Consider the following 26,751-nt stretch of genomic DNA (forward strand, 5'->3'; position numbering starts at 1 on the left):
ATCTTGTGGGTCTTTACCTGACACTAACAGAGCACTGTCATATCTGCATACAGTAGGAGTTTGCACTTGACACTGATAGGCATATCATTGACATAACATAAGAATAATAAGGGACCCAGAATACTACCTTGGGGAACTCCACATGTTATCGGCAGGGGTTCTGATTCTGTTTTGTTGATTTTGACTATTTGTGGCGAGGTGTCAGAGTGGGCACCTGTGACCAGCGGGGTCCCACAAGGGTCAGTCCTAGGACTAGTGCTGTTTCTGGTATTTGTGAACGACATGACAGAAGGAATAGACTCTGAAGTGTCCCTGTTTGCAAATGACGTGAAGTCAATGAGAAGAATTCATTCGATCGAAGACCAGGCAGAACGACAAAGGGATCTGGACAGGCTGCAGACCTGGTCTAGCAATTTGTTCCTGGAGTTCAACCTTACCAAGTGCAAAGTCATGAAGATTGGGGAAGGGCAAAGAAGACCGCAGACGGAGTACAGTCTAGGGGGCCAGAGACTACAAACCTCACTCAAGGAAAAAGATCTTGGGGTGAGTATAACACCAGGCACATCTCCTGAAGCGCACATCAACCAAATAACAGCTGCAGCATATGGGCGCCTAGCAAACCTCAGAACAGCATTCCAACATCTTAATAAGGAATCATTCAGGACCCTGTACACCGTGTATGTTAGGCCCATATTGGAGTATGCGGCACCAGTTTGGAACCCACACCTAGCCAAGCACGTAAAGAAACTAGAGAAAGTGCAATGGTTTGCAACAAGACTAGTTCCAGAGCTAAGAGGTATGTCCTACAAGGAGAGGTTAAGGGAAATCAACCTGATGACACTGGAGGACAGGAGAGATAGGGGGGACATGATAACGGAGGACATACATGATAACGACATACAAAATACTGAGAGGAATTGACAAGGTGGACAAAGACAGGATGTTCCAGAGATGGGACACAGTTGGAAGTTGAAGACACAGATGAATCACAGGGATGTTAGGAAGTATTTCTTCAGCCACAGAGTAGTCAGGAAGTGGAATAGTTTGGGAAGCGATGTAGTGAAGGCAGGATCCATACATAGCTTTAAGCAGAGGTATGATAAAGCTCATGGTTCAGGGAGAGTGACCTAGTAGCGACCAGTGAAGAGGTGGGGCCAGGAGCTTGGACTTGACCCCTGCAACCTCAACTAGGCGAGTACAACTAGGTGAGTACATTTGTACAAAGTGGACAAAGGTGCAAGCCTTTATGGATGAACATCACCCTGACACAGCTGTTGCAAGCTGTGCTGGTGACTTTTACAATGGCAATGTTGTGTCCCATTTTAGGGAAATCTTAAGATATTAAGAGATGCCAGTAACAGAGCTCTCTGGACAGACTTTTGGTGCAACAGGGGTCCAGTGACTCTCAAGCTGGTCCTGGTGGCATTAAAAAACAAAGAAGGGAGGTAACCCCCAGAAAAGGACTTGGTACCTAAAGTCCTTATGGAAGAGGATTCCCCTTCCAAACAGTAATTCACCTCCATCCTCTCCCCTCCCATCTCATCACTCATCAATAAGTCTTCAATAAAGGTAAGTGTCATTTTAGTATTGTTTATTTTGCATGTCTCATTGTTTTCTGTGTAGGGAAATGTATATTTCGTGTAAAAAAAATGATTTTTTTAATACTTTTGGGTGTCTGAAACAGATTAATTGGATTTCCATTATTTCTTATGGGGAAAATTAATTCAGATAACGAAAGAATCGGTTAAAGACAAGCTCTCTGTAACAGATTAATGTCATTAACTGAGGGTTCACTGTAATTGTTCAAGTTTGTATCCTGAGGTACTACTGTATAGCTTTCTATTAACCCTTTCAGGGTTTTGGCCGTACTAGTACGGCTTACGCACCAGGGTCCATGACGTACTAGTACTCATAAATTCTAGAGCCTTCAAATCTAGTGAGAGAAAGCTGGTAGGCCTACATATGAAAGAATGGGTCTATGTGGTCAGTGTGCGCAGTATAAAAAATCCTGCAGCATACAGTGCGTAATGAGAAAAAAAAAAACTGACCGTGTTTTTGGATTAAAACAGTGAATTTGCACTGTATTTTCGTATGGTATTTATTGTTATATTCTAGTTTTCCTCGTCTCATTGTATAGAATGGAAGACATATTACAGAAATCGAGATGATTTTGACTGGTTTTACAATGAAAAGTACCTTGAAATTGAGCTCAAAGTAGCAGAAATGTTCGATTTTTACCAAAGTTCAAAAGTAAACAAATCATGCTAAGCGTCCAATACATGTCAACTGTGTTACAAGAAACGCGATTCTAAAAGCTTAGAGATCTCCAGTGAATACTAGAAAGGACTGCCCTTCTAGCATCCAGCCTGTTACTGGGTTTTCGTAACAAGTAGTCAGTATCCTTGTCCAATTATCCATTAAAATTCAGTATTATTCAATAGTGCTTCAGGATTACAACTGGTAGGCTACTAACTAGAGAAATTAAAATTTAATAAATTTATTAAGTCTAGAGGTATATTATCAAATTAAATTAATCACAGCAATCAAAATAAAATCAATCTCTCGAGTTCAATATTATTGTGCTGAAAGCACATATCACATTTATAATTCTTAAGTACCGTCTGGTACATTAACATTTAATAAGATATTACAAATATGTACAAGTAAGTTTGTGTATACGTGTAAGTGCTCTAAGTAGTTCGCTATGTCTCACGACTCGACTAGACTTAAACAAGTGACTGACAAAGTCCTCACATAAACTAACTTCTTGACCGACTGGCAACCAGAACAGTCTGCTTGAACAATGAAAAGAATGCTAAGCCCAATAGCCATATAACAAGCGACTGTGACACAATCAGGATCAAGGAGATAATATAACGACACTAAGTAGGGACCATCAGCAGATCCTCCACAAAAGTTACAAAACTCCCATAATACTGAATCTAAGTTCAGCATAGGAAAAACCCGACTGTGACAATACACAGAAACCAGTACAAAATTAGGTCAGAAGCTATAGCTAAGGACCTGAGATGTTCAGAGTGTCTAAGCGACACACAACCTCAGTACAACGTCGAAAATAACTAAGTCTATACAATGTTCTGTGAACAGAGTTCTACAGAACTAACAAGAATAATGAGACAGACAATCTGTCCAACCACCAAGCGAGTCTAGAGCAGACTGAATACTTCACGAGAGGTGAGGACACTCCCCCCTCGATCACGTGATAGCCCCGTGGACAGCACAGCTCAGAAGCCGGCAGTATAACGAGCGACAAGCGATAATTACAGTAGTTTGACAATCAAGACTTGAACTGAGCACATATTATGTACATCCTAACAACATAAGTCAAATAAGAATATAAAGCAATATATTTACGATTTAGCTATTATCGCAAATATAAGCAATATAAAATTATATGAAAAGATAATATACATTATATATATACATAATAATCATTGTAACCCATTCAGGGGTTGCAACAACTGGCTTGTCTAATATTCTTTCACAAGTGCGCCCATATTATTTATACCATTTCTACACTAATGCAGTAGTCTGCATAACAGTAAATCTTCTGTTTTTTGTGAGAATAAAAATTCAAAATGGAAAGCAAAAGAATGTAAGAGGGGCTTGGGGACGTGACTAATGAACAGAAGAAATGTTATTTTAGTGCCAGGAATGTCTTTCTTGTTTATTCTGGACCCTATTTGGAAATTGGCATCTTTTGAAATTTGTGTGAAATTGGCAAAATTGCTAAATTCTGACCACTGTATTGGATAGTTGAAATCGGTAAATTGGTGGTTTCTTGTACTCTTTCGATAGAAAAAATGAAGTTCTAGGGAAATAGTGCTGTATAGTCCTTGTGGCTTAGCGCTTCTTTTTGATTATAATAATAATAGGGAAATAGTTATGATTTTTGTTGACTAGTACATTGGAATTGGCCAAAAATAGGGCTCAAAGTGGGCAAAATGGCCGATGCGTAAACATCGTCGAGACCGCTAACTTCGCAAGAGCATAATTCTGTAAGTTTTCCATCAAATTTCATACTTTTGATGTCATTATGATCGGGAAAAGATTCTCTATCTTTTCGTGAGAAATAATATTTTTTTTTTTTTTTTTTGAAATTTGGGGGACCCTGAGAACAAGTCTCAGAGAGGGCCTGTGGACCCTGAAAGGGTTAATAAGGTACGACTTGATATATGCAAGTGCGTGTCCTCTTATACCGTAATGATCAAGCTTGAGGAGTAGGATGCTGTGGTCTACTGTATCAAAAGCTTTCTTAAGGTTGATAAAGAGTCCAAGCAGGTACAGTGGACCCTCATTGTTTGTAAGGCTCAAAAGTCGTAATTTTCAGAAATCGTAATTTTTTTTTCATCAGAACATTGACTTGCAAGTCGTCATTTGACTCACAAACAGTCGTTCGTCTGGGACATGTACACACAGCCCCGAGTCGCCTCACTCCATTCCCAGCCAGTGTGTCATTGTTTATCAGTGAGTGAGGATGATCCCACAAGTTCATACATTTCATAATATTCCATTCATTTTAGTGCCTGTAATTGCTAAATAAGTCACCATGGCCCCAAAGAAAGCTTCTAGTGCCAGCCCTTTGGTCAAGAATGTGAGAAACACACATAATTTAAGAAAAAGTTTGTAGAAAAATACGAAAATGGTGGTGGTACAGGGTGGTAGCAGTTGTGATGGTAGTAGAGAGTAGTAGTGATGGTGGTAGTGGTTGTGATAGTGGTAGAGGGTGGTAGTGATGGTGGTAGTGGTTGTGATGGTGATAGAGGGTGCCTTCTTCAGTGATTCAGCAATTCTTCTAACTCCTCCAATGTTGTTGGAGTTATATAGGGCTACAGAAAATACCGCCGATGCTGCTGCCCGACTTCATGACCTCATGATGTCTGCTGACGTTACCTCAAGATGTCTGCTGACTTCACGCCTGACATCACATGATGTCACATCCAGTGTTCTAGTAATTATTTCAGTATTGTCGAGAAGATTGAGAGAAGATATATGTCGTGTGTTAATTAATTCCTCTCAGTGTTCTCACATTTTAGTGTATGGCTTAGTGTCAATTTTGTGCACAGAAAAGCATCTTTTGCTAGTTAAGCCATGTTGTACTGTAGGTGTGTGTAAAGTTTTCCGTGTGTCGTTTGGTCTGCGGCCAGACTCCTGAGTAGCACCACTGTGTTAAGTCACTCGGTGTGACCAGCGCGTTTGACAGCTGACATTACTCAGCCTGAGCCCGAGCCCTTTGTACAGAAAGCTCTTATTGTTCGCCGCTTGTGATGTTCTGCAGAATCGTACCTGCTATGATTCCCATTGAGATTTGTTTCACTTCACCTCCAGACCTTCAGAGTGCAGTTATATGTAGAGAAACAAGTCTTGGGATGCTTAGACTAACCTCTGCTATAACTTCAACTGCCGAGAGAATGACACTCGTCAAGCCGCAGTTAGCCCTGTCGGCAGGCGCTGTGTCAGCCTCGTGTCACAAGCTTCAGTGAGCACCCTGCACAAAGATGATGTCACTTTGACGGCTAGCTCGCTCACTGCAGTCCGGTGTATGATGTTACGACTCCCAGATGTTTCACCCAGTTGTCTCTGCCACGACTCGCTCCACGCTTGCCGGCAGTGACAGCCCAGCGACAGTACCAGTCGAGAAGTGACCTCCTGAGTCGCTTGCCAGAAGTCCTGCCCAGTTGCTGAGTTTTGATGACGCCTCACTCGAGGGCACCAGCATGTCGTGCCCCAGGTTGAGTGAAACCTGCAGCGACTCCTACGATGTCTGCTTCACCGTTCTAGAGGAGACCGTACCCTGTTACATCACAGCTCAGCCGCAGCAATGTCTCCTGTGTTGCAGTATCTGTCCAGACGCAGGAAGGCATGCAATGATGCCCATCGATGCTCACTGCCTATGACCACGATGTTTAGCACACCCCATATGTTTTTTTCTTCCCTCCCTGTAGGAAGTTTTTTTTTTCCATGTCCATATGTATATACATGTACATGTTTTTATTTTGTGTTCTGTGCCCTGTTCCTACGAGGGAGAGAGACCGAGTTTTTTTTACCACCAGTATTGTCGCGTCGGGACGACGTGAGGTAGGTGGCCGAGCGTATGTAGACAGCCTGTACTGTCTGCACAGACAGCCTATGCTGTCTGCCAGCTTATGCTGTCTGCCAGCTTAGTTCATATTTCGCGCCACTAAAGTGCTGCCCTCTGGGCCAGCCCAAAGTCTGTGGGATGCTGGTCCTTCACTCTCACAGTGGCCTAGCAGCAAGACACAAGGCCTACTAGCTCTCTCCCTCATGGGCATGGCCCTACCTGGGCCATGGGCACAACATACAAGCCTGTGTACCCACCACTACATTACAAATAGAGTAAGAAGCCTCCGAAGACGTATCATTTACTCCCCGCTACCACCATTACCAATAATTTGTTTCACATAGTCCTTATGGAAGGGGATTCCCTTTCCAAACAATAACCTCTCTTCCCTCTCCCCTCCTCCCTGTCTTCCATTCATCAACAACAGCCTTCAATAAAGGTAACTGTCATGTTGAATGTTCATTCTTTTGTGCACGTAAATCTATCTTTTAGGTAAAAAAAGTTTTGTTGATACTTCTGGATGTCTGGAACGAATTAATTGGATTTACATTATTTCTTATGGGGAAAATGGACTCGCAAATCGTCAATTTCGATAATAGTCACACTCTGGAATGGATTAATTACAAAAAATGAGGGTTCACTGTATTTGTTTTTTCAAGAGCTGTGTAAATTAGGTCTATCATTTTTCTATTGTGTCATTTGTGCTTTTGTTTTTCCTGGAGCTGAACTGGCAGGGGTTGAAGATGCTTTGTGATGTTATGAAGGAGTATAACCTTTTGTGTATAAGCTTCTTGAAGATTTTGGAAAGTAAAGGCAAGTTTGATATTGGCCTATAATTGTTTACATCTGTTGGGTCACCACCTTTGCGTATTGGTGTAATCCTGGTTATTTTGAGTGATACCAGGAAAGTGTTGGTTTCTAGTGATTTGTTAGAGATTAATGCAATGGTGGGTGAAAGGATTTGAGCTGCTTGTTTGTACAGCACTTGGGTTACATTTCCTGATTTGTTTTTTAGAGTTAATAATCATGGTTACCTCAGTGGGCTTTGTTGGTGTAAGATAGAGGGATGTTGGGAAGTTTCCATCTAGATAATCATTAGCTTGGGCATTGGAATTTTACTAGCGAGATTTGACCCTATGTATGAGAAGAAGTCATTTATCTTGTTAGCTGTATCAATAGGCTGGAGCTTTGGTTCATTTGGTTTAGTTAGTACAGTATTACTAGTTCTCTTAGGATTGTGGGTGCCCATTATTTGAGTGTGTGTCTTCTGGGTCTTTATAATATCTCTCATTTCAGTGAATCTATTAGAATATAGTTGTTTGGACTTTGATTAATTTGGTGAGGACTGATGTATAGTGTTTAATAAATTCTTTAGTTATTAAGCCCTTCTATATTGTTTTTCATATTGATGGATCTTAGGATGCTGTTAGTATATGAATCATTGTGTTAGTTTATTATACAATAACCATAGTTTTCTTTTTTTTTCATATAATACATGGGTGAAACACACTGATATGTACAAAACTATATCACTAGAATTATGGCAGCAATAATTACTTTCAGTAAATATTTTTAAAGGTGGCTACTCTCAGAGATTTTTTCCAAAATATTGATTTTCAATGAAAATGTTCTACAGGAATTACAATACTGTACTTATTATGATACAGTACTCTACTGTATTACATTACTTGAATTTGTCTTTCAACATATTAGGATGACTGGAGTGAATTCCTAAGCATACTTGAAGCCAGTGAACCTAACACAGAAGAGGGTTCCACACCTCAGGTCGGTGACAAGATTGCCAGTGACCTCATCCTTTATCGTGTGAGAGATGTACTATCAACCGAGGCTGACCCATCCTCTGCACCTCACGGCACCAGTGTCAAAATATTTACAGGAATCACTTTGGCAGACCTTTTACAGTCAACAGCACGAAGTGTTACGCTCTTGGTTCTCAACAGACACTTTGCTTGACATCCATGACGCATCCACATTGCCCAGTTGGCAGAAAGACAGGCAAGTGATGCATACTCTGTCACACACTATTATTATACAGCAGTCATAGGGTAGTGCTATTATCCATGGAGGTCATACAGTACCTAGGGAGTGGGAGGTAATAAAGTTTGAGCCAAGAAAGGGGAGAGTAGCTCCAATCGTTCATGTCAAGAGCCCTTCAGTAGCATCCCCACCCTTCAAAGGAGGGGAATGGAAGGTAGTCAGCTTAATCATTGTATATAATAGGGTGGAGTTTTGCAACTCTGACAGTGTATAATGGATTAAATTGAATGTAAATTCAGTATTAGTTATTCACAACAAACTATATTTGTATACCCCTGTGGGGCATGTGTTACTTCTCTAAATTTATTATCATTATTTAAAAATAAACCTTTAACCTATGCTTGTTCTAAACTGAGTAACTTTACATAAATGAAATTTTCAGACTGAACTTGCTGCTGCAGGGTGTCATGTGGTTGTGATTACATTTGGAGATATGTCTGGTGCTGAACGTTGGCTGGACGAAACAAAATGTCCATTTCCTTATTACAGTGAACCTTCTCGTTCCCTCTACCAGCTACTTGGCCTCAAAAGGTTGGTTAACTGGAGATATTGTATAATTGTACACAGTTTGTTTTCCAGAGTTCCAAAGTGTTTTTTTGTGCACTATTTTTTTAGCACGTCAGCTATGTCCCACTGAGGTAGTGTTACCCAAAAGAGAAAAAAACTTTTACCCTCATTCACATACAATATCTGTCTTTGCAGAGGCACTCAGATATAACAGTTCAAATGTCACTCCAAACAGCGCTTATCCCAAACCCCTCCTTTAAAATGCAGGCATTGTACTTCCCACCTCCAGGACTAAAGTCCACACCAGTTTCACTGAGTCTCTTCACAAAATATTACCCTGCTCACACTCCAGCAGCTCGTCGAGTCCCAAAAACCATTCGTCTCCATTCACTCCTAACACGCTCACGTGTGCCTACTGTGCTCTATATTATTAATTATTGTTACATTCAAGGGATGTGCCAAACTCATAGGTGTTATACAGTATCTAGGGCATCTAAAGCAATAAAGTTTGATCCGAGGAAGGGAACAAAAAATCCAATTCCTTGGATGAAGAGCCCTTCACCAGATGAAGGTGTCTTCCTTGAGGGGGTTCTGTGCTTCAGGTAAGCTGTAGGCTGCTGTATAATGGGATATTTTTAGTTGCTGCACTGTCTAAGAAAAGTATCCCTCAGTGCACAGAAATGGAACAGCACAGTGTAGCATAAGCAGATTAGAAGAGGCATTCATAAGTCATCATATGGAAATTAATGCCTTTACCCTTACCTCTGATGAGTTTCAAGAGTTTCTACTCACAGAACCTGGCCATGGGCCAGGCTCGTCTGGTGCAAGCCTGGTCAACCAAGCTGTTGCTGCCCCACATATCCATCACAGCCTGGTTGATCCGTCACCTGGTGAAGATACTTGTCCAATTTCCTCTTGAAGACTTGTACATTAATTCCAATAGTGTTTCTATCTTCTGGTAGGATGGTGAATAATCTTGGGGGCTGTAGATGTTGATACACTGTTCCCTTATTGTGCCCACCACACCCTTACTTTTCACTGGGTTTATTTTGCACTTCCTCCCATATCTCTTGCTCCATTAATATCCCAGTTTCTTCTATAAAAATAAAAAAAAAAATTAGAACACAGCCCAAATCTAACTCAAACCTTCCGTTAAACAACACCAGCTTTGAAATTAAACTGAAGAGGCAGTCTCTTGTTATCTCAGAGAGACTGATATCTGAAAATAAAAAATGCCTGTCCTGGTTAAATTTCAAAACACACTAAAATATTTTTTTTTCAATTTTCTCATTTACATTCTATTTCAAATTCTTTTGCAATCCTATAATTTTGTTTTTTATATATTTTTAAGAAAATCTAATTAGTCAAATTTGCTTTAAAAAAGCAGCAAATTTGACTTGTCTTCCTTGTTACAATTTAACTTGCTTGTGCAATCTTCCTCTTCAAGGGGGGCTCCTTGGCGTGGTGAAGAGGCTCTTGGTCTGAGGAATTAGCCCTGTCGGTCTTCTTCCTCAGACCGAACCTAATTACCCCCCATTTTCCCCTCCCCTATCCCATCCTCCCCCTTTTCCATTCCTCCTCCTCCTCCTCACCCCTCCCTTTTGCCCTTCCTCTTTTTGGCCTTTGGGATTTCTCCCACAGGTGCACTAGTTCCTAGGTAGGGGAAAGGACACTGGGGTCCATCCCATTCCGTTGAGGTTCTTGGCGGTGGCGTAGTTTGCCATGGAATCTGGATTGCCTGGGGATGTCCCGATCCCTCTCCGGTATCCCGGAGTAGCTTTGGGTGTCTTTTGGGCGACGGGTGTATCTCTGGAAGCCACCTTTCGGATTCCGGGGGTGGTGGCCGAAGGAGGTATGCTTTGTGGCGGATATCCGGCCGCCCTCTCTTTTGTCCACCGAGGTAGCTCGGCAGATGTGAGGTTGCTATCCCGGATTGCTGGTTTACTGGCATGAAGGGTAGGGTATGGCACGGGTTCCATGCTGCATCTGCGCTACTAGCGGTGTTGAGGTCTTCTTGGGCGTGAAGGGAGATTTCCGGCCCTTTCATTCCTCCTGGGAACTATTCCTCCCCGCTCCCCCCTTTTTTTATTCTTTTTTTTATTTTTATTTTCTTTTCTTTCTTTTTTTTTCTTAAAAACAAAAAGCAAAGGAGTAACCTAACCATGGCAGCCCTAGTCCATGAACCCACTACCCCCGGGCCCCTTCTTGATACCGCACCCCATTCTGACCCTGCCTTGTGTTTAGACCACTCTTCGGACACTCCTGATGCCCCTGTACCTCTTGCTGGTGCTGTTTCCTCGCCCGCTTCAGGTACCGGGGCTTCGACTGACTCCTTCGATTTCTCTGAACTCCGCTCTCCTTTGACTATGCTTCCAGCTTCTCCCTCTACGGTACGGCAATTTTCGAATCGCCCGCCCATTTCACGCCGGACCAACTCCGGTCCTACTCCTAAACGCCAACGTCAATCTCCTGATGATGCTCCTTCGTTACCTTCCCATTCTACTCAGAAAAGACCGACACGTCAAGCACTCCCTCTCCACTCTCAGTTTCGGACCACACAATGGACTAAATTCTTTACTTTAAGACCGACTTCTTCTTCTGCCTACCTTTCTGACCATAGTATTGGCAAAGCGCTCCTGTGTCATGTTGGTAGAGATATTTCATTTCATGCTCTCAAGAGCGGTATGCGCATCGTCACTGTCCAGAATGCTACCCAAGCTCATGATCTTTCTCTCCTTTCGAATATCGATACTACTCCTATCACTATTGAAAAACATCTTTCTCTCAATTCTTGTAGTGGTACTGTCATTCTGCCCCATACCATAGTCCAACAGAATTTCCAGTCATGTGGCAATGACATTTTTGAACAGCTGGAACTCCAGGATCTCCCAATCCTCAAAGTAGACACTTATGTCCTTCCTGCCCGGGGGCGAAGACGTTACCCTTGCAATGTGGCTCGTTTAACTTTTGACAGCCGAGAACTCCCGTCCTCTGTATATGTCGCGGGACATCGGTTACAAGTTCGAAAGGTGATACCTACACCGCAACAATGTAGAAATTGCTGGCGTTTTGGTCACCCAGCGAAATATTGCAGATCTATGGCCGAATGCCCAGTCTGTGGTGCCGACGACCATTCTAATACATCTTGCAGTCAACCTCCATCTTGCCTTAATTGTAATGAAGCTCACCCTTCGTACTCCCGCCGTTGCCAGGTCTACTTAAATGAATGTGAAATCTGTTGCCTCAAAGAGGCAGAAGGTCTCCCCTATGCTATGGCAGTTACTCATCTCCGCCTCCAAGGGAGACTACCCCGTGTTTCTTATTCTCGTGTTTCCAAACATCCCCCCACTTCTGGGGTACCATCTTCTGCAGCCTCCTCTGTTGTTACCCCTCCCATAGCCACTACGGCATCTAATCCTTTTGCTGTCCTTGGCTCTGACGTCCCAACTACAACTCAGTCTGTTCTCACATCTTCGCGTCCTTCCTCACAAGCCCCAGTATCGACAAGACCTCGTACGACACCTAATACCAATCGCCCCTCTACTCAGAAGTCCAAAAAATCCACATTGCTCAAATCTTCTTTGCCCCTTCCTTCCCTTCTTCCACCTCCACACTTTACCTTTCCAGTCTCTGTACCTAGTTCTTCCCCTCTCTCTGGCTCTATTACAAGTGTGGAGATTCACCCTCCTCCTCGTACTATGCCTTCCACCCCTGTCCCCTCCCAAGTTTCTCCCTCTTCTGCCACCTCCCAGGTTTCTGCCTCTTCTGTCCCCCCCCACACTTCATCTCCAGTCCCTTACACTCTTCCCTCCCCCTCTACTTTGGTACAGTCCATTACTGTCCCAATCTTTACTCACCCTCCTCCTTCTATCTCCAATATGGTCTCCCATACATCTTTGAATTCAGAAACACTTGAAGCCATTTCAGAATATATTGCAGAGACTAAACCTTCAATGGACACTGATTCACTTCCTGTTCCTTCTCTTCCCTCTCCTCCATCTTCACAACCCCATTCTTCGCAACGCTCCGTTCCTTCGCTACTTGAACGTCTTCCAATGCCACCACACGTTGACTTTTCTAACCCCTCTAGTCCGTAGGTGCCTTTACCTACAGATTCCTGATATTTTCTTCATCGCCAATCATGGCCTATTTACAGTGGAATATCCGCGGCCTCAGGGGTAATCGAGGTGAGCTTCAGATGTTGCTTTCCAGGTTTTCCCCTGTTGGTGCTTGCTTACAAGAACCAAAATTACACTCGGCTGTTTTCCAACCTATCTCAGGCTATAATTTATTGTATTCTTCGTATCCTTTCTCAGATGGGACCTTTAATGAAAGTGCCCTTCTTCTATGCAATGATATTCCGTACTGTCAACTATTTGTCCATACCTCGCTGCATTACACTGCAGCGCGTATCCACTTGAATAAGTGGTTTACAATATGTTCTTTATCTCTCTCCTTCTCGAGCATTTTCTATCCCAGACTTTGCCTTTCTTGTTTCATCCTTACCACCACCACTTCTGTTACTTGGTGATTTTAATGCCCACCATTTCCTCTGGGGGGGGTCTCATTGTGACTCACGTGGCAGTCAGTTGGAGGCTTTTCTCGCCTCTCACCCCCTCCATGTTTTAAATACGGGTACTCCCACCCATTTTGATCCTCGTACTCATACTCTCTCTTGCATCGATCTATCAGTCTGCTCTTCCTCCACTGCACTAGACTTCACCTGGTCTGTTCTACCAGACTTACATGACAGCGATCATTTTCCGATCATTCTTACTTCTTCCTATTCACCACCTTTCCGTAGCCCTCGCTGGCAATTTGATCGGGCAAATTGGGATCTTTACTCACACCTCACTGCTTTTAGTGAGGTTCCTTCTTCATCCTCCATCGATGAGCTCCTACACATCTTCTCGACGTCAGTTTATACCGCAGCTTCTCATTCTATACCCCAAACCTCAGGCAGGCATTCTCAGAAGTGCGTGCCTTGGTGGTCTCCTGCTTGTGCTCGTGCAGTACGTTTGAAACGTGCTGCATGGGGCAGGTACCGGTACAATAGAACCGCTGAGAGACTTCTTGATTTTAAGCAGAAGCGTGCGATCGCTCGCCGTGTCATCCATGAAGCTAAACGCACTTGTTGGCGAGACTGTTTCCACCATCACCTCTGCTTCTTCTATGAGTGCAGTCTGGAAAAAAGTGAGGAAATTGAGTGGTAAATACTCTCCTGACCCAGCTCCTGTTCTACGGGTCGCTGGTGTTGATGTAGCAAACCCTCTCGACGTTGCCATTGAACTTGGCACACATCTGGTCCGTATTTCCCGAGGGCTCCATCTATGCCCCTCGTTTCTTTCCTCAAAGTCTGCCAGAGAGTTAGTACCCTTGGACTTTTCTTCTCTCAGAGAAGAACAGTATAATGTGCCTTTTACACTTCAAGAACTGGAGGCAACACTCTCAGCTTGCCGATCATCGGCAGCTGGGCCTGACGACATTCATATTCGTATGTTACAACATTTACATCGGTCAGCCCTTGTAGTCCTCTTACACCTCTTCAATCTTATTTGGGCACAAGGAGTTCTTCCCCAGCTGTGGAAATCTGCCATGGCAGCGGCAGCAGCGACTTCCAAGCTCCGTACTTTTCTCCAACTATCAGAGCTACCAATGCTCCTATGATGACCTAGTTACAAGCAAAACTGCACTACCCAACATAGCACCCAGAATGACCAAAGATTACCAACAGTGAAACCTACAAATCGAAAATAATAGAGATCAAAGGAAGACTGCCTACAAACCGAAAGCAACACCCCGCTGCCAGCCGAACAACGTAACCCTAAGCTTTGTATAACTACAACTTCTTCTTAACTACAACAATTCCTGTAGTAATATGAGGCGCAATCTAAGAGGAAACAGCACCAAGGCCAGCAAGAAAACACCGAAAAATCAACTATTCAACAAGTGTAGCCAGGAGGACGCCGGCCCAGCAACCACCCCACTCACCACCGCTCAAGGCGACACCACAACAATAACAACAAACATGGCTGCCACCAGCCCATCCTCCCCTCTCTTCCCCAGATTCAACCTACCAGGTAGTCTCTCAGGTATGACCAACGATCCAGATACCCTAAAGACATGCATCTCCAACTTAGTTATTGAAAATATGAATCTTCGAGAGATGCTAACAAAACAAGACACCAGGATGACACAACTCGAGAACAAAATCCTCAGTCTTGAACAAAAGTTATCAACACCAGGAATGACAAACTGTGACAAGACCATCCAGACAGTCATAGATAGCCATACCCAACAAATAATATCTCTTAATACAAAGGTTGAAGAAGCAGTAAAAGAATGGAAGAACAACTTAGATAACCAGTTCAGCGACTACTTTGCTCTCCAAGAAGATAAAACTGAACAAGATAAACTATCGGACGCAGTAATAGTTAACAGTCCACTTTTTCCCAGTGATATGAACCAAACAAACAGTAAAGAAATTACTCTGCAGATCATAAAGGACCAAACAAGTGTTATTGTACCAGAGTCAGAAATAAAAGAAGCCAGGTTACTAGGATCCCATGGTAGAAAAAGTGTTATGCTTAGATTCCACTCACCTGACAGGAAAAAAGACTTAATTATTGCATCTATTAAAGTAAAGAAAGAGGTATACATAAACGAGTGTCTTACCAAAAAACGTCAGAACCTCCTGTATAGAGTCAGAAAACTTAAGCGGGAGAATAACGACACAATACACCAATGCTTCACACGGGATGGGAAAATTCTTGTTAGGAAAACAAATGTAGGTCAACTGTACACAATCACGAACGAGAATGATCTATCACGATTTCTCAGGGATACTAATCTTACAGAGAATAACTAAACAATGTCCAACTTAAAAGCCTACGTAGTGTAGTGTATGTTTTGCTCCATTATTGTTCAAATTTCATTGTACAATCTCTTAGTAATTAAATAATCAACTACCTCGTTTTGAGATTTTACTAGTAAGCATAAGTCACCTTACGTAATTTTCTTATTTACTATTGTTTGCTTAAACATTAGCTGAATTGATACTTTCTCTGTCCATATTACTACCTCATATTTTTTTTTAAATACTATCAATTGATATTACTTACTAAAATTAATAATTATCATTTTTACTATAATTTCAATTTACTCTTAACATTTTTGACATTTAATAACCATTACTTGTCTAATTACCTTTACCTGTTTTAATACCACATTTACTATCTTAGAGTAATCTTAATTACCTTGTACTGCCATATAACCTCTAGTATAACTACCAGTGCAATATTGAATGAAATAAACAATACTTTTTCACTTTTTTTGTAATCATTATTACTTACTAAAATTTTATTAAACACCATATTTACTACCAGTCAATTTTACTTTTGTACATTAAACATTATTTTATACTTCCCATAACATTTTGTTGCCAACTTTTCAAGTTTGTATATTCAACTCCAACCTTTATATTATCCTTTGTACCTGTGTACCTGTCTACCATCTTACTATCATATTATAACCAAGACATTACCATTGTTATTTTTTACTATTATTCTTTTGGTACTTTAATTGTGAATTTTATTTTGTCAATTTAAATCTAGTTATACTCTTGATCTTGTCAACAACCTATACCAGACTCTAGTGCAATTGCAAGTACCATTTCAATTTGTATTTTTATATTATAAGTTTATATTATAAGTTTATATTATAATTCTACTCTAAGATTGTTTTCATATCTTAGTGACTATATTGTGTGTGCAATTAGTGTATATTTCAATTATATTATTGTTCAAGGCCCTTAACTATCTTTTGCTAACTAGTACCAACTACCTCATATATCTTTTTTTTTTTCTACTTTTTTTTATTCTTTTGCTACCTTAACTTGTATATTTTATCTTGTCAATTTAAATCTAGTTATACTCTAATTCTTGTAAACAACTTATATAACACCTTAGTGCAATTACAATTGAGAGTCTTGTGCCTTTTTTATATTATTAGATTAAACTCAGTTGTACTATAGTCAATACCAAATTCATTATATTAGACCATATTGCAATTACTAGTGAGAGACTGGTGCTATTTTTAATTTGTATTTTTATATTATTAGATTAAATCTAGTTGTACTATAGCTCATTCTAACTCAAAACATAGACTCCACAAAAGTCATTATATTAGACCTTAGTGCAATTACAAGTGAGAGTCTTGTTCTATTTTAAATTTGTATTTTTATATTACTAGTTTATACCTAGTTGTACTTTAGTTCATTCCAGCACAACACATAGACAACATCAACTTCATTATGTGTAGTAGTGACTATACTCTATATGACCAAAATACTCTAGCTATATACTTATCCAAGCTTCCCACCACTACAGATATCAGTACTAGAACTCAACACATAACTCAGGATATAAATAACCATAATTTAAACCTAGAAGATGATTGATCACGTTGACCCTGATCTAAACCTCCATAATATGACACCCAATCAAAACCTATTGGAAAGTAACTGCCTTTATTACACAGCATCACAAGCCAGCACTATCCTAAACAATGCTAAAAGCCTATCAGTACTTAACTACAACATCAGGTCCTTAAGCAAACACTATGATGACCTCCTGGCACTCCTTGAATCACTAAAGACACCCTTCTCCTGCATTATTCTTACTGAGACCTGGCTTAAGCAGGACACAATAGATATCTACCCTCTACCAGGATACACAGCAATTCACAACTGCAGACCAAACCAAGTTGGGGGTGGTATTGCAATCTATTACTCTAACCAATTATCTTGTATTAGCACCACTTGCTTTAGTGATGAATATGGGGAATACATTTTTGCTAATTTTACTGTAAAAAACCTTAAGACACCTATAATAATTGGTGCCATTTACTGGATACCTCACACAAACATCCCAAATTTCAGTGAGAAATTAAAGTCACTAATAACAAACAGACAAATGAATAAGCACCACCTTCTCTTAGCTGGAGACTTCAACATCAACCCTGGCTTACTAGATGATCAGCCTGTAACTGATTTCATCAACAATATGAACAACACACTTCTCATACCAACAATAACTAAACCAACCAGGCTCACTGAGACAAGTGCAACCATAACAGACCACATATGGACCAATATACTAGCCCTCCTTAAATCAGGGATAATCACAGATAGCACTACAGACCACTACCCTACCTTCCTCCTGACAAACATTAATAAACCACCACTTGAATACAACAAAGTCATTTAGACTCCATGACGAGGCCTCAATAAGGAAGTTCACAACTGACCTAGAGATTGTTGACTGGCCTACAGAATTCTCCAAGGCCAATGGTATTGATGACTGGACAGACATTTTTCTTAACAAATTACTTAGACTATACAACAAACATTGTCCTATAAAAACGAAACAGATCACAAACAAACGGCTTGGTTGCCCATGGCTAACCAGCACCATTCTGAAATCCATTGACAAGAAACACCAATATGAAAAGCAATATAGACAGGGCTTAATACACAAAGATATTCTTAAACACTATTCATCAGTTCTCACCAAAGTAATAAAGAAAGCCAAACAACTATACTACTCCAGTAGATTCACAGACACTAGAGGAGATATAAAAAAGACCTGGAAAACACTCTCAGATTCTAGGGACCCACAAACTGAAAAAAACCAAGAATATTGTCCTAACTAAACCTAATGAAACACCACTACATCCCACTGACACAGCTAACAAGATAAACGACTTCTTCTCAACCATAGGATCTAATCTCGCCAATAAAATCCCACATACTAATGCCCATGCCGGGGACTACCTAGATGGGAATTTCCCAAATTCCTTCTATCTTGCACCAACTGAGCCCTCGGAAGTCACCGAGATTATAAAGTCACTTAAAAACAACTCTGGGAATCTGTCTAATGTCCCACCATTACTGTACAAGCGAGCGGCCCATATCCTTTCGCATGCTATTTCATTACTTTTTAACAAGTCACTAGAAACTAGCACCTTCCTGAAACTACTCAAGATGGCAAGGGTTACACCAATACATAAAGGTGGTGACCCTACAGACTTAAACAACTATAGGCCAATATCAAACTTACCATTGCTATCCAAAATCTTTGAGAAACTCGTGCACAGGAGACTATATTCATTTATAACAGCACAAAACATACTCAACCCCTGCCAATTTGGATTTAGGAAAAATAAAAGCACTAATGATGCAATCATAAAAATGCTAGATCTGCTTTACACAGCATTGGAAAATAAGGAATATCCACTAGGAATTTTTATTGACCTAAGAAAAGCTTTTGACACAGTAGACCACGACATCCTACTCCACAAACTTGACCATTACGGTATAAGAGGCCATGCGCTTGCTTATTTCAAATCTTACCTTACTAATAGGTATCAGTATGTTACCATTAAAGACACAGCATCAACAACATGGCCACTTGATACTGGAGTTCCGCAGGGAAGTGTCCTTGGTCCCCTGCTCTTCCTCATATACATCAATGATCTTCCAAACATATCCCAACACCTGAAACCCATTCTCTTTGCTGACGACACGACTTATGTCATCTCTCACCCTAATCTTGCCACCCTCAACACCATTGTTAACGAGGATCTGATCAAAATATCGACTTGGATGACAGCCAATAAACTTACGCTTAACACTGACAAAACCTACTATATTATGTTTGGTAGCAGAGCAGGAGATGCACAAATTAACATTAAGATTGACAACACTCTAATTACCAGACATAATGAGGGCAAATTCCTAGGCCTATACCTTGACAACAACCTGAATTTCAGCACCCATATCCAACACGTAACCAAAAAAGTATCCAAAACAGTTGGGATCCTCTCCAAGATACGATACTACGTGCCGCAAAATGCCCTTCTCACACTATACCACTCACTTATTTATCCATACCTCACCTATGCTATTTGTGCTTGGGGATCAACTGCAGCAACACACCTAAAGCCAATAATAACCCAACAAAAAGCTGCAGTAAGAATAATCACTAAATCCCATCCCTGGCAACACACCCCCCCACTCTTCATAGATCTAAACTTACTCCCTGTTCAGTACATCCACACTTACTACTGTGCAATCTACATCTACAGGACCTTAAACTCCAATATCAACCTTGACCTAAAACACTTTCTTGATAGTTGTGACAGAACCTACAGGCATAACACCAGACACAGACATCTCTACGACATTCCCCATGTCCGACTAAACCTTTACAAAAATTCAATGTATGTCAAAGGCCCTAAAATCTGGAACACCCTACCTGAGAACTCTAGAACTGCAGACACATTCATCACCTTCAAAACTACCATTAGAAAACATCTTATCTCCCTGATAAACCCCATCAACTAACTACACGAATACCACCTGGTGGTTCACACTTACACTCACTCACCCATTTGACCATAAACAGAAATATTAATCTCAATCTTAAAATAATGAATCCTATGATACTCCAATACTGAAACTATGTACTGTGCCAAAACAAAAGCATTCACATTGCTAAACTCACAAACTAGTATTTAGTCACTTAGCCATAATACCAACTTACCTCATAATTTGTAATATTTTAAAATAAAGAATTAAACTAAGTCTGCCCGAAATGCCTAGCCATGCTAGGCGTTCTAGTGGTACACTCTGTAATCACTCTGTAATCATTGTTCTCCCTTTCCGCAAACCGGGTACTACAGGACATGATGCCTCCCACTATCGCCCCATCGCTCTTACTAGTGTAGTTTGCAAAGTGATGGAACGTCTCGTAAATCGACGTTTAATGTGGTATTTAGAGACACACAACAGTCTCTCCGCTAGTCAATATGGCTTTCGTAAGGGTCGTTCTACCATAGACCCCTTACTACGCTTGGATGCGTATGTTCGTAATGCCTTTGCGAATAATCACTCAGTTATTGCCATATTTTTTGACCTTGAGAAGGCATATGACACAACTTGGAGGTATAATATTTTGGCCCAGGCCCATTCCTTAAGCCTCCGAGGCAATCTACCGTCCTTCCTTAAGAACTTTTTAACTGACAGACTGAAGGCAACTTGTCACAGGCGGCTAAACCTTCTTAAAACCCTTGCTCATCTTTCCTGGGGAGCTGATCGTCGAACTCTGCTTTGCCTACATCAGCCCTCGTTTTATCGAAACTCGATTATGGTGACCAGATTTATTCCGCGGCCTCTCCTGCTACTCTGTCTAGCCTTAACTCTATCCATCACCAAGGATTACGTTTGTGCCTTGGTGTTTTTCGCTCTTCCCCTGTTGAGAGCCTCTATACAGAAGCGAATGTTCCATCCTTGTCTGATCGCCATGATGCCCATTGCCTTCGCTACTATGTACGCTCTCACGATCTACACAATCCTTCCATTTATAGAATGGTCACCGATATTAGTAGACATTCTTTATTCGTTCGCCGCCCCTGTTTGCTCCGTCCCTTTTCTCTTCGCCTACATTCACTCTTGTCTTCCCTTCAGTTACCACCTTTATATGTTCATGTAGCATCTCACTTTTCCCTACCCCCCTGGGATTATTATTATAATCAAAAAAGAAGCGCTAAGCCACAAGGACTATACAGTGCTGCAGGGCAGGAAGGAAGCGAGGGCATCAGGTGGCAAAAGGGAGATGGATGAGTAATAGGTTATGGATAACAGAGGGGTAGTGGATGGTGAAAGGGTAAAGGGCAGCAAGAGACTGAACTAGAAAGGGCTGAGGGGAGTGCGAAAAGTATCATCAGAGTTTGTGGAGTAAATCAGTCGTTGTCAAGAAGTCAATGAGAGAGTCAGGATTAAAGGAGGGTCCATCAGCAAGAAGGGAAGGTAAAGAGAGAGTAGTAAAACGAAGACAACGTTGGAGGTAAATTCTGCGTGCTCGTTGATAGAGAGGGCAGTCTAACAGAATGTGGCTAATCGATACTGGAACTTGACACTGCTCACAGAGAGGAACAGGGTGCCTCTCCATGAGATACCCATGAGTAAGACGAGTGTGGCCAATGCGAAGGCGGGAGAGAGTGGTCTCCCAACCTCGGCACTGATGACAAGAAGACGGCCAGTAACCTATGCTCGGTTTAATAGAATGAAGTTTGTTACCGAGCAGAGTTGACCAACGTTGTTGCCAACGGGTGCGAAGGTGGGTAGCTATTGCAGCAAAATAGTCCAGAAATGGAACACCTCGATAGGAAATTGGTAGGTCATGTACTGCTGACCGCGCAGCAGTGTCTGCCTGTTCATTGCCCTGTACGTCGACATGACCAGGGACCCAACAAAAAACAATATCTTTATGTTTGGTAGAGATACGGCGTAGCCAAAGTTGGATACGGAGAACTAGGGGATGAGATGTATCAAATTTTCGTATAGCCTGTAGAGCACTAAGGGAGTCTGAGACTACTACAAATGATGACACAGGCATAGATGCGATACGAATAAGTGCTGCAAGAATGGCATACAGTTCAGCAGTAAAAATGCTAGCTGAAGATAGTAAATGCCCCCGTACGACGCTGTCCGGAAACACTGCTGGGAATCCGACGCCGTCTGAAGACTTAGAGCCATCTGTGTACACAGCGGTGGCATGAGAATGGGAGTGGAAGTGATCAAGAAAAAGAGAGCGGGAAGCCACCGTAGGCAGTTGAGCTTTCGAGCAAGGGAGTGAGAAAGAACAGACCTGAACAGCTGGAACTTCCCAGGGGGGTAGGGAAAAGTGAGATGCTACATGAACATATAAAGGTGGTAACTGAAGGGAAGACAAGAGTGAATGTAGGCGAAGAGAAAAGGGACGGAGCAAACAGGGGCGGCGAACGAATAAAGAATGTCTACTAATATCGGTGACCATTCTATAAATGGAAGGATTGTGTAGATCGTGAGAGCGTACATAGTAGCGAAGGCAATGGGCATCACGGCGATCAGACAAGGATGGAACATTTGCTTCTGTATAGAGGCTCTCAAGAGGGGAAGAGCGAAAAGCACCAAGGCACAAACGTAAGCCTTGGTGATGGATAGAGTTAAGGCTAGAGAGAGTAGCAGGAGAGGCCGCGGAATAAATCTGGTCACCATAATCGAGTTTCGATAAAACGAGGGCTGAATGTAGGCGAAGCAGAGTTCGACGATCAGCTCCCCAGGAAAGATGAGCAAGGGTTTTAAGAAGGTTTAGCCGGCTGTGACAAGTTGCCTTCAGAGAGGTAATGTGAGGTTTCCAGGATAACCGACGGTCAAAGAGAAGGCCTAGAAACCTGACTGTATCACGTTCGGGGATACGGGAGCCATAGAGATACAAAGGATGATCGGAGATAACAGAGCGTCTAGTGAAAGTAATTTGGTGAGTTTTGGTACTTGAAAATTTAAACCCATGTGTGGTGGCCCAAGTGGAAACACGGTCGACCGCATGCTGGAGAGAAACTGCAATAAGGTGACAGTCAGCGCCTGCACAAGCAATAGCGAAGTCATCAACATAGAGTGATGACCAAATATTGGGTGGAAGAACAGAGGCCAAATCATTTATAGCAAGGAGAAAAAGTGTTGTGCTTAGAACACATCCCTGAGGGACACCTTCAGCTTGGACGAAGTCCGGGGAAAGAACATTATTGACTCGAACACGGAAATGTCTGTCAGTTAAAAAGTTCTTAAGGAAGGATGGTAGATTGCCTCGGAGGCCTAAGGAATGGGCCTGGGCCAAAATATTATACCTCCAAGTTGTGTCATATGCCTTCTCAAGGTCAAAAAATATGGCAATAACTGAGTGATTATTCGCAAAGGCATTACGAACATACGTATCCAAGCGTAATAAGGGGTCTATTGTAGAACGACCCTTACGAAAGCCATATTGACTAGCAGAGAGACTGTTGTGAGTCTCTAAATACCACATTAAACATCGATTTACGAGGCGTTCCATCACTTTGCAAACTGCACTAGTAAGAGCGATGGGGCGATAGTGGGAGGCATCATGTCCTGTAGTACCCAGTTTGCGGAAAGGGAGAACAATGGCAGATTTCCACAGCTGGGGAAGAACTCCTTGTGCCCAAATAAGATTGTAGAGGTGTAAGAGGACTACAAGGGCTGACCAATGTAAATGTTGTAACATACGAATATGAATGTCATCAGGCCCAGCTGCCGATGATCGGCAAGCTGAGAGCGTTGCCTCCAGTTCTTGAAGTGTAAAAGGCACATTATACTGTTCTTCTCTGAGAGAAGAAAAGTCCAAGGGTACTAACTCTCTGGCAGACTTTGAGGAAAGAAACGAGGGGCATAGAAGGAGCGCTCGGGAAATACGGACCAGATGTGTGCCAAGTTCAATGGCAACGTCGAGAGGGTTTGCTATATCAACACCAGTGACCCGTAGAACAGGAGCCGGGTCAGGAGAGTATTTACCACTCAATTTCCTCACTTTTTTCCAGACTGCACTCATAGAAGAAGCAGAGGTGATGGTGGAAACATAGTCTCGCCAACAAGTGCGTTTAGCTTCATGGATGACACGGCGAGCGATCGCACGCTTCTGCTTAAAATCAAGAAGTCTCTCAGCGGTTCTATTGTACCGGTACCTGCCCCATGCAGCACGTTTCAAATGTACTGCACGAGCACAAGCAGGAGACCACCAAGGCACGCACTTCTGAGAATGCCTGCCTGAGGTTTGGGGTATAGAATGAGAAGCTGCGGTATAAACTGATGTCGAGAAGATGTGTAGGAGCTCATCAATGGAGGATGAAGAAGGAACCTCACTAAAAGCAGTGAGGTGTGAGTAAAGATCCCAATTTGCCTGATCAAATTGCCAGCGAGGGCTACGGAAAGGTGGTGAATAGGAAGGAGAAGTAAGAATGATCGGAAAATGATCGCTGTCATGTAAGTCTGGTAGAACAGACCAGATGAAGTCTAGTGCAGTGGAGGAAGAGCAGACTGATAGATCGATGCAAGAGAGAGTATGAGTACGAGGATCAAAATGGGTGGGAGTACCCGTATTTAAAACATGGAGGGGGTGAGAGGCGAGAAAAGCCTCCAACTGAATGCCACGTGAGTCACAATGAGACCCCCCCCAGAGGAAATGGTGGGCATTAAAATCACCAAGTAACAGAAGTGGTGGTGGTAAGGATGAAACAAGAAAGGCAAAGTCTGGGATAGAAAATGCTCGAGAAGGAGAGAGATATAAAGAACATATTGTAAACCACTTATTCAAGTGGATACGGGCTGCAGTGTAATGCAGCGAGGTATGGACAAATAGTTGACAGTACAGAATATCATTGCGTAGAAGAAGGGCACTTTCGTTAAAGGTCCCATCTGAGAAAGGATCCGAAGAATACAATAAATTATAGCCTGAGATAGGTTGGAAAACAGCCGAGTGTAATTTTGGTTCTTGTAAGCAAGCACCAACAGGGGAAAACCTGGAAAGCAACATCTGAAGCTCACCCCGATTACCCCTGAGGCCGCGGATATTCCACTGTAAATAGGCCATGATTGGCGATGAATAAAATATCAGGAATCTGTAGGTAAAGGCACCTACGGACTAGAGGGGTTAGAAAAGTCAACGTGTGGTGGCATTGGAAGATGTTCAAGTAGCGAAGGAACGGAGCGTTGCGAAGAATGGGGTTGTGAAGATGGAGGAGAGGGAAGAGAAGGAACAGGAAGTGAATCAGTGTCCATTGAAGGTTTAGTCTCTGCAATATATTCTGAAATGGCTTCAAGTGTTTCTGAATTCAAAGATGTATGGGAGACCATATTGGAGATAGGAGGAGGAAGGTGAGTAAAGATTGGGACAGTAATGGACTGTACCAAAGTAGAGGGGGAGGGAAAAGTGTAAGGGACTGGAGATGAAGTGTGGGGGGGGACAGAAGAGGCAGAAACCTGGGAGGTGGCAGAAGAGGGAGAAACTTGAGAGGGGACGGGGGTGGAAGGCATAGTACGAGGAGGAGGGTGAATCTCCACACTTGTAATAGAGCCAGAGAGAGAGGGGAAGAACTAGGTACAGAGACTGGAAAGGTAAAGTGTGGAGGTGGAAGAAGGGAAGGAAGGGGCAAAGAAGATTTGAGCAATGTGGATTTTTTGGACTTCTGAGTAGAGGGGCGATTGGTATTAGGTGTCGTACGAGGTCTTGTCGATACTGGGGCTTGTGAGGAAGGACGCGAAGATGTGAGAACAGACTGAGTTGTAGTCGGGACGTCAGAGCCAAGGACAGCAAAAGGATTAGATGCCGTAGTGGCTATGGGAGGGGTAACAACAGAGGAGGCTGCAGAAGATGGGACCCCAGAAGTGGGGGGACGTTTGGAAACACGAGAATAAGAAACACGGGGTAGTCTCCCTTGGAGGCGGAGATGAGTAACTGCCATAGCATAAGGGAGACCTTCTGCCTCTTTGAGGCAACGGATTTCACGTTCATTTAAGTAGACCTGGCAACGGCGGGAGTACGAAGGGTGAGCTTCATTACAATTAAGGCAAGATGGAGGTTGCCTGCAAGATGTATTAGAATGGTCATCGGCACCACAGACTGGGCATTCGGCCATAGATCTGCAATATTTCGCTGGGTGACCAAAACGCCAGCAATTTCTACATTGTTGCGGTGTAGGTATCACCTTTCGAACTTGTAACCGATGTCCCGCGACATATACAGAGGACGGGAGTTCTCGGCTGTCAAAAGTTAAACGAGCCACATTGCAAGGGTAACGTCTCCGCCCCCGGGCAGGAAGGACATAAGTGTCTACTTTGAGGATTGGGAGATCCTGGAGTTCCAGCTGTTCAAAAATGTCATTGCCACATGACTGGAAATTCTGTTGGACTATGGTATGGGGCAGAATGACAGTACCACTACAAGAATTGAGAGAAAGATGTTTTTCAATAGTGATAGGAGTAGTATCGATATTCGAAAGGAGAGAAAGATCATGAGCTTGGGTAGCATTCTGGACAGTGACGATGCGCGTACCGCTCTTGAGAGCGTGAAATGAAATATCTCTGCCAACATGACGCAGGAGCGCTTTGCCAATACTATGGTCAGAAAGGTAGGCAGAAGAAGAAGTTGGTCTTAAAGTAAAGAATTTAGTCCATTGTGTGGTCCGAAACT

General features: G+C 42.4%; 1 protein-coding gene across 2 annotated transcripts in view; it reads left to right on the forward strand.

Annotated features, from left to right (window-relative positions):
- Window positions 1-26,751, forward strand: part of LOC128696318 (mitochondrial inner membrane protease subunit 2) — a 111,106-nt gene that overhangs the window by 78,126 nt on the left and 6,229 nt on the right. The window contains exons 4-5 of one of the 2 annotated variants that reach the window (XM_070082789.1): window positions 7,817-8,119; window positions 8,544-8,681. In XM_070082789.1, the coding sequence (XP_069938890.1) occupies window positions 7,817-8,077 (261 nt within the window). In that variant the 3' untranslated portion in view covers window positions 8,078-8,119; window positions 8,544-8,681. Of the gene's footprint in view, window positions 1-7,816; window positions 8,120-8,543; window positions 8,693-26,751 lie in introns of those variants that run through there. The other variant, XM_070082790.1, reaches the window with a different exon arrangement.

The sequence above is a fragment of the Cherax quadricarinatus genome, chromosome 8, assembly GCF_038502225.1.
Source record: "Cherax quadricarinatus isolate ZL_2023a chromosome 8, ASM3850222v1, whole genome shotgun sequence".
NCBI classification, from domain to species: Eukaryota; Metazoa; Arthropoda; class Malacostraca; order Decapoda; family Parastacidae; genus Cherax; species Cherax quadricarinatus.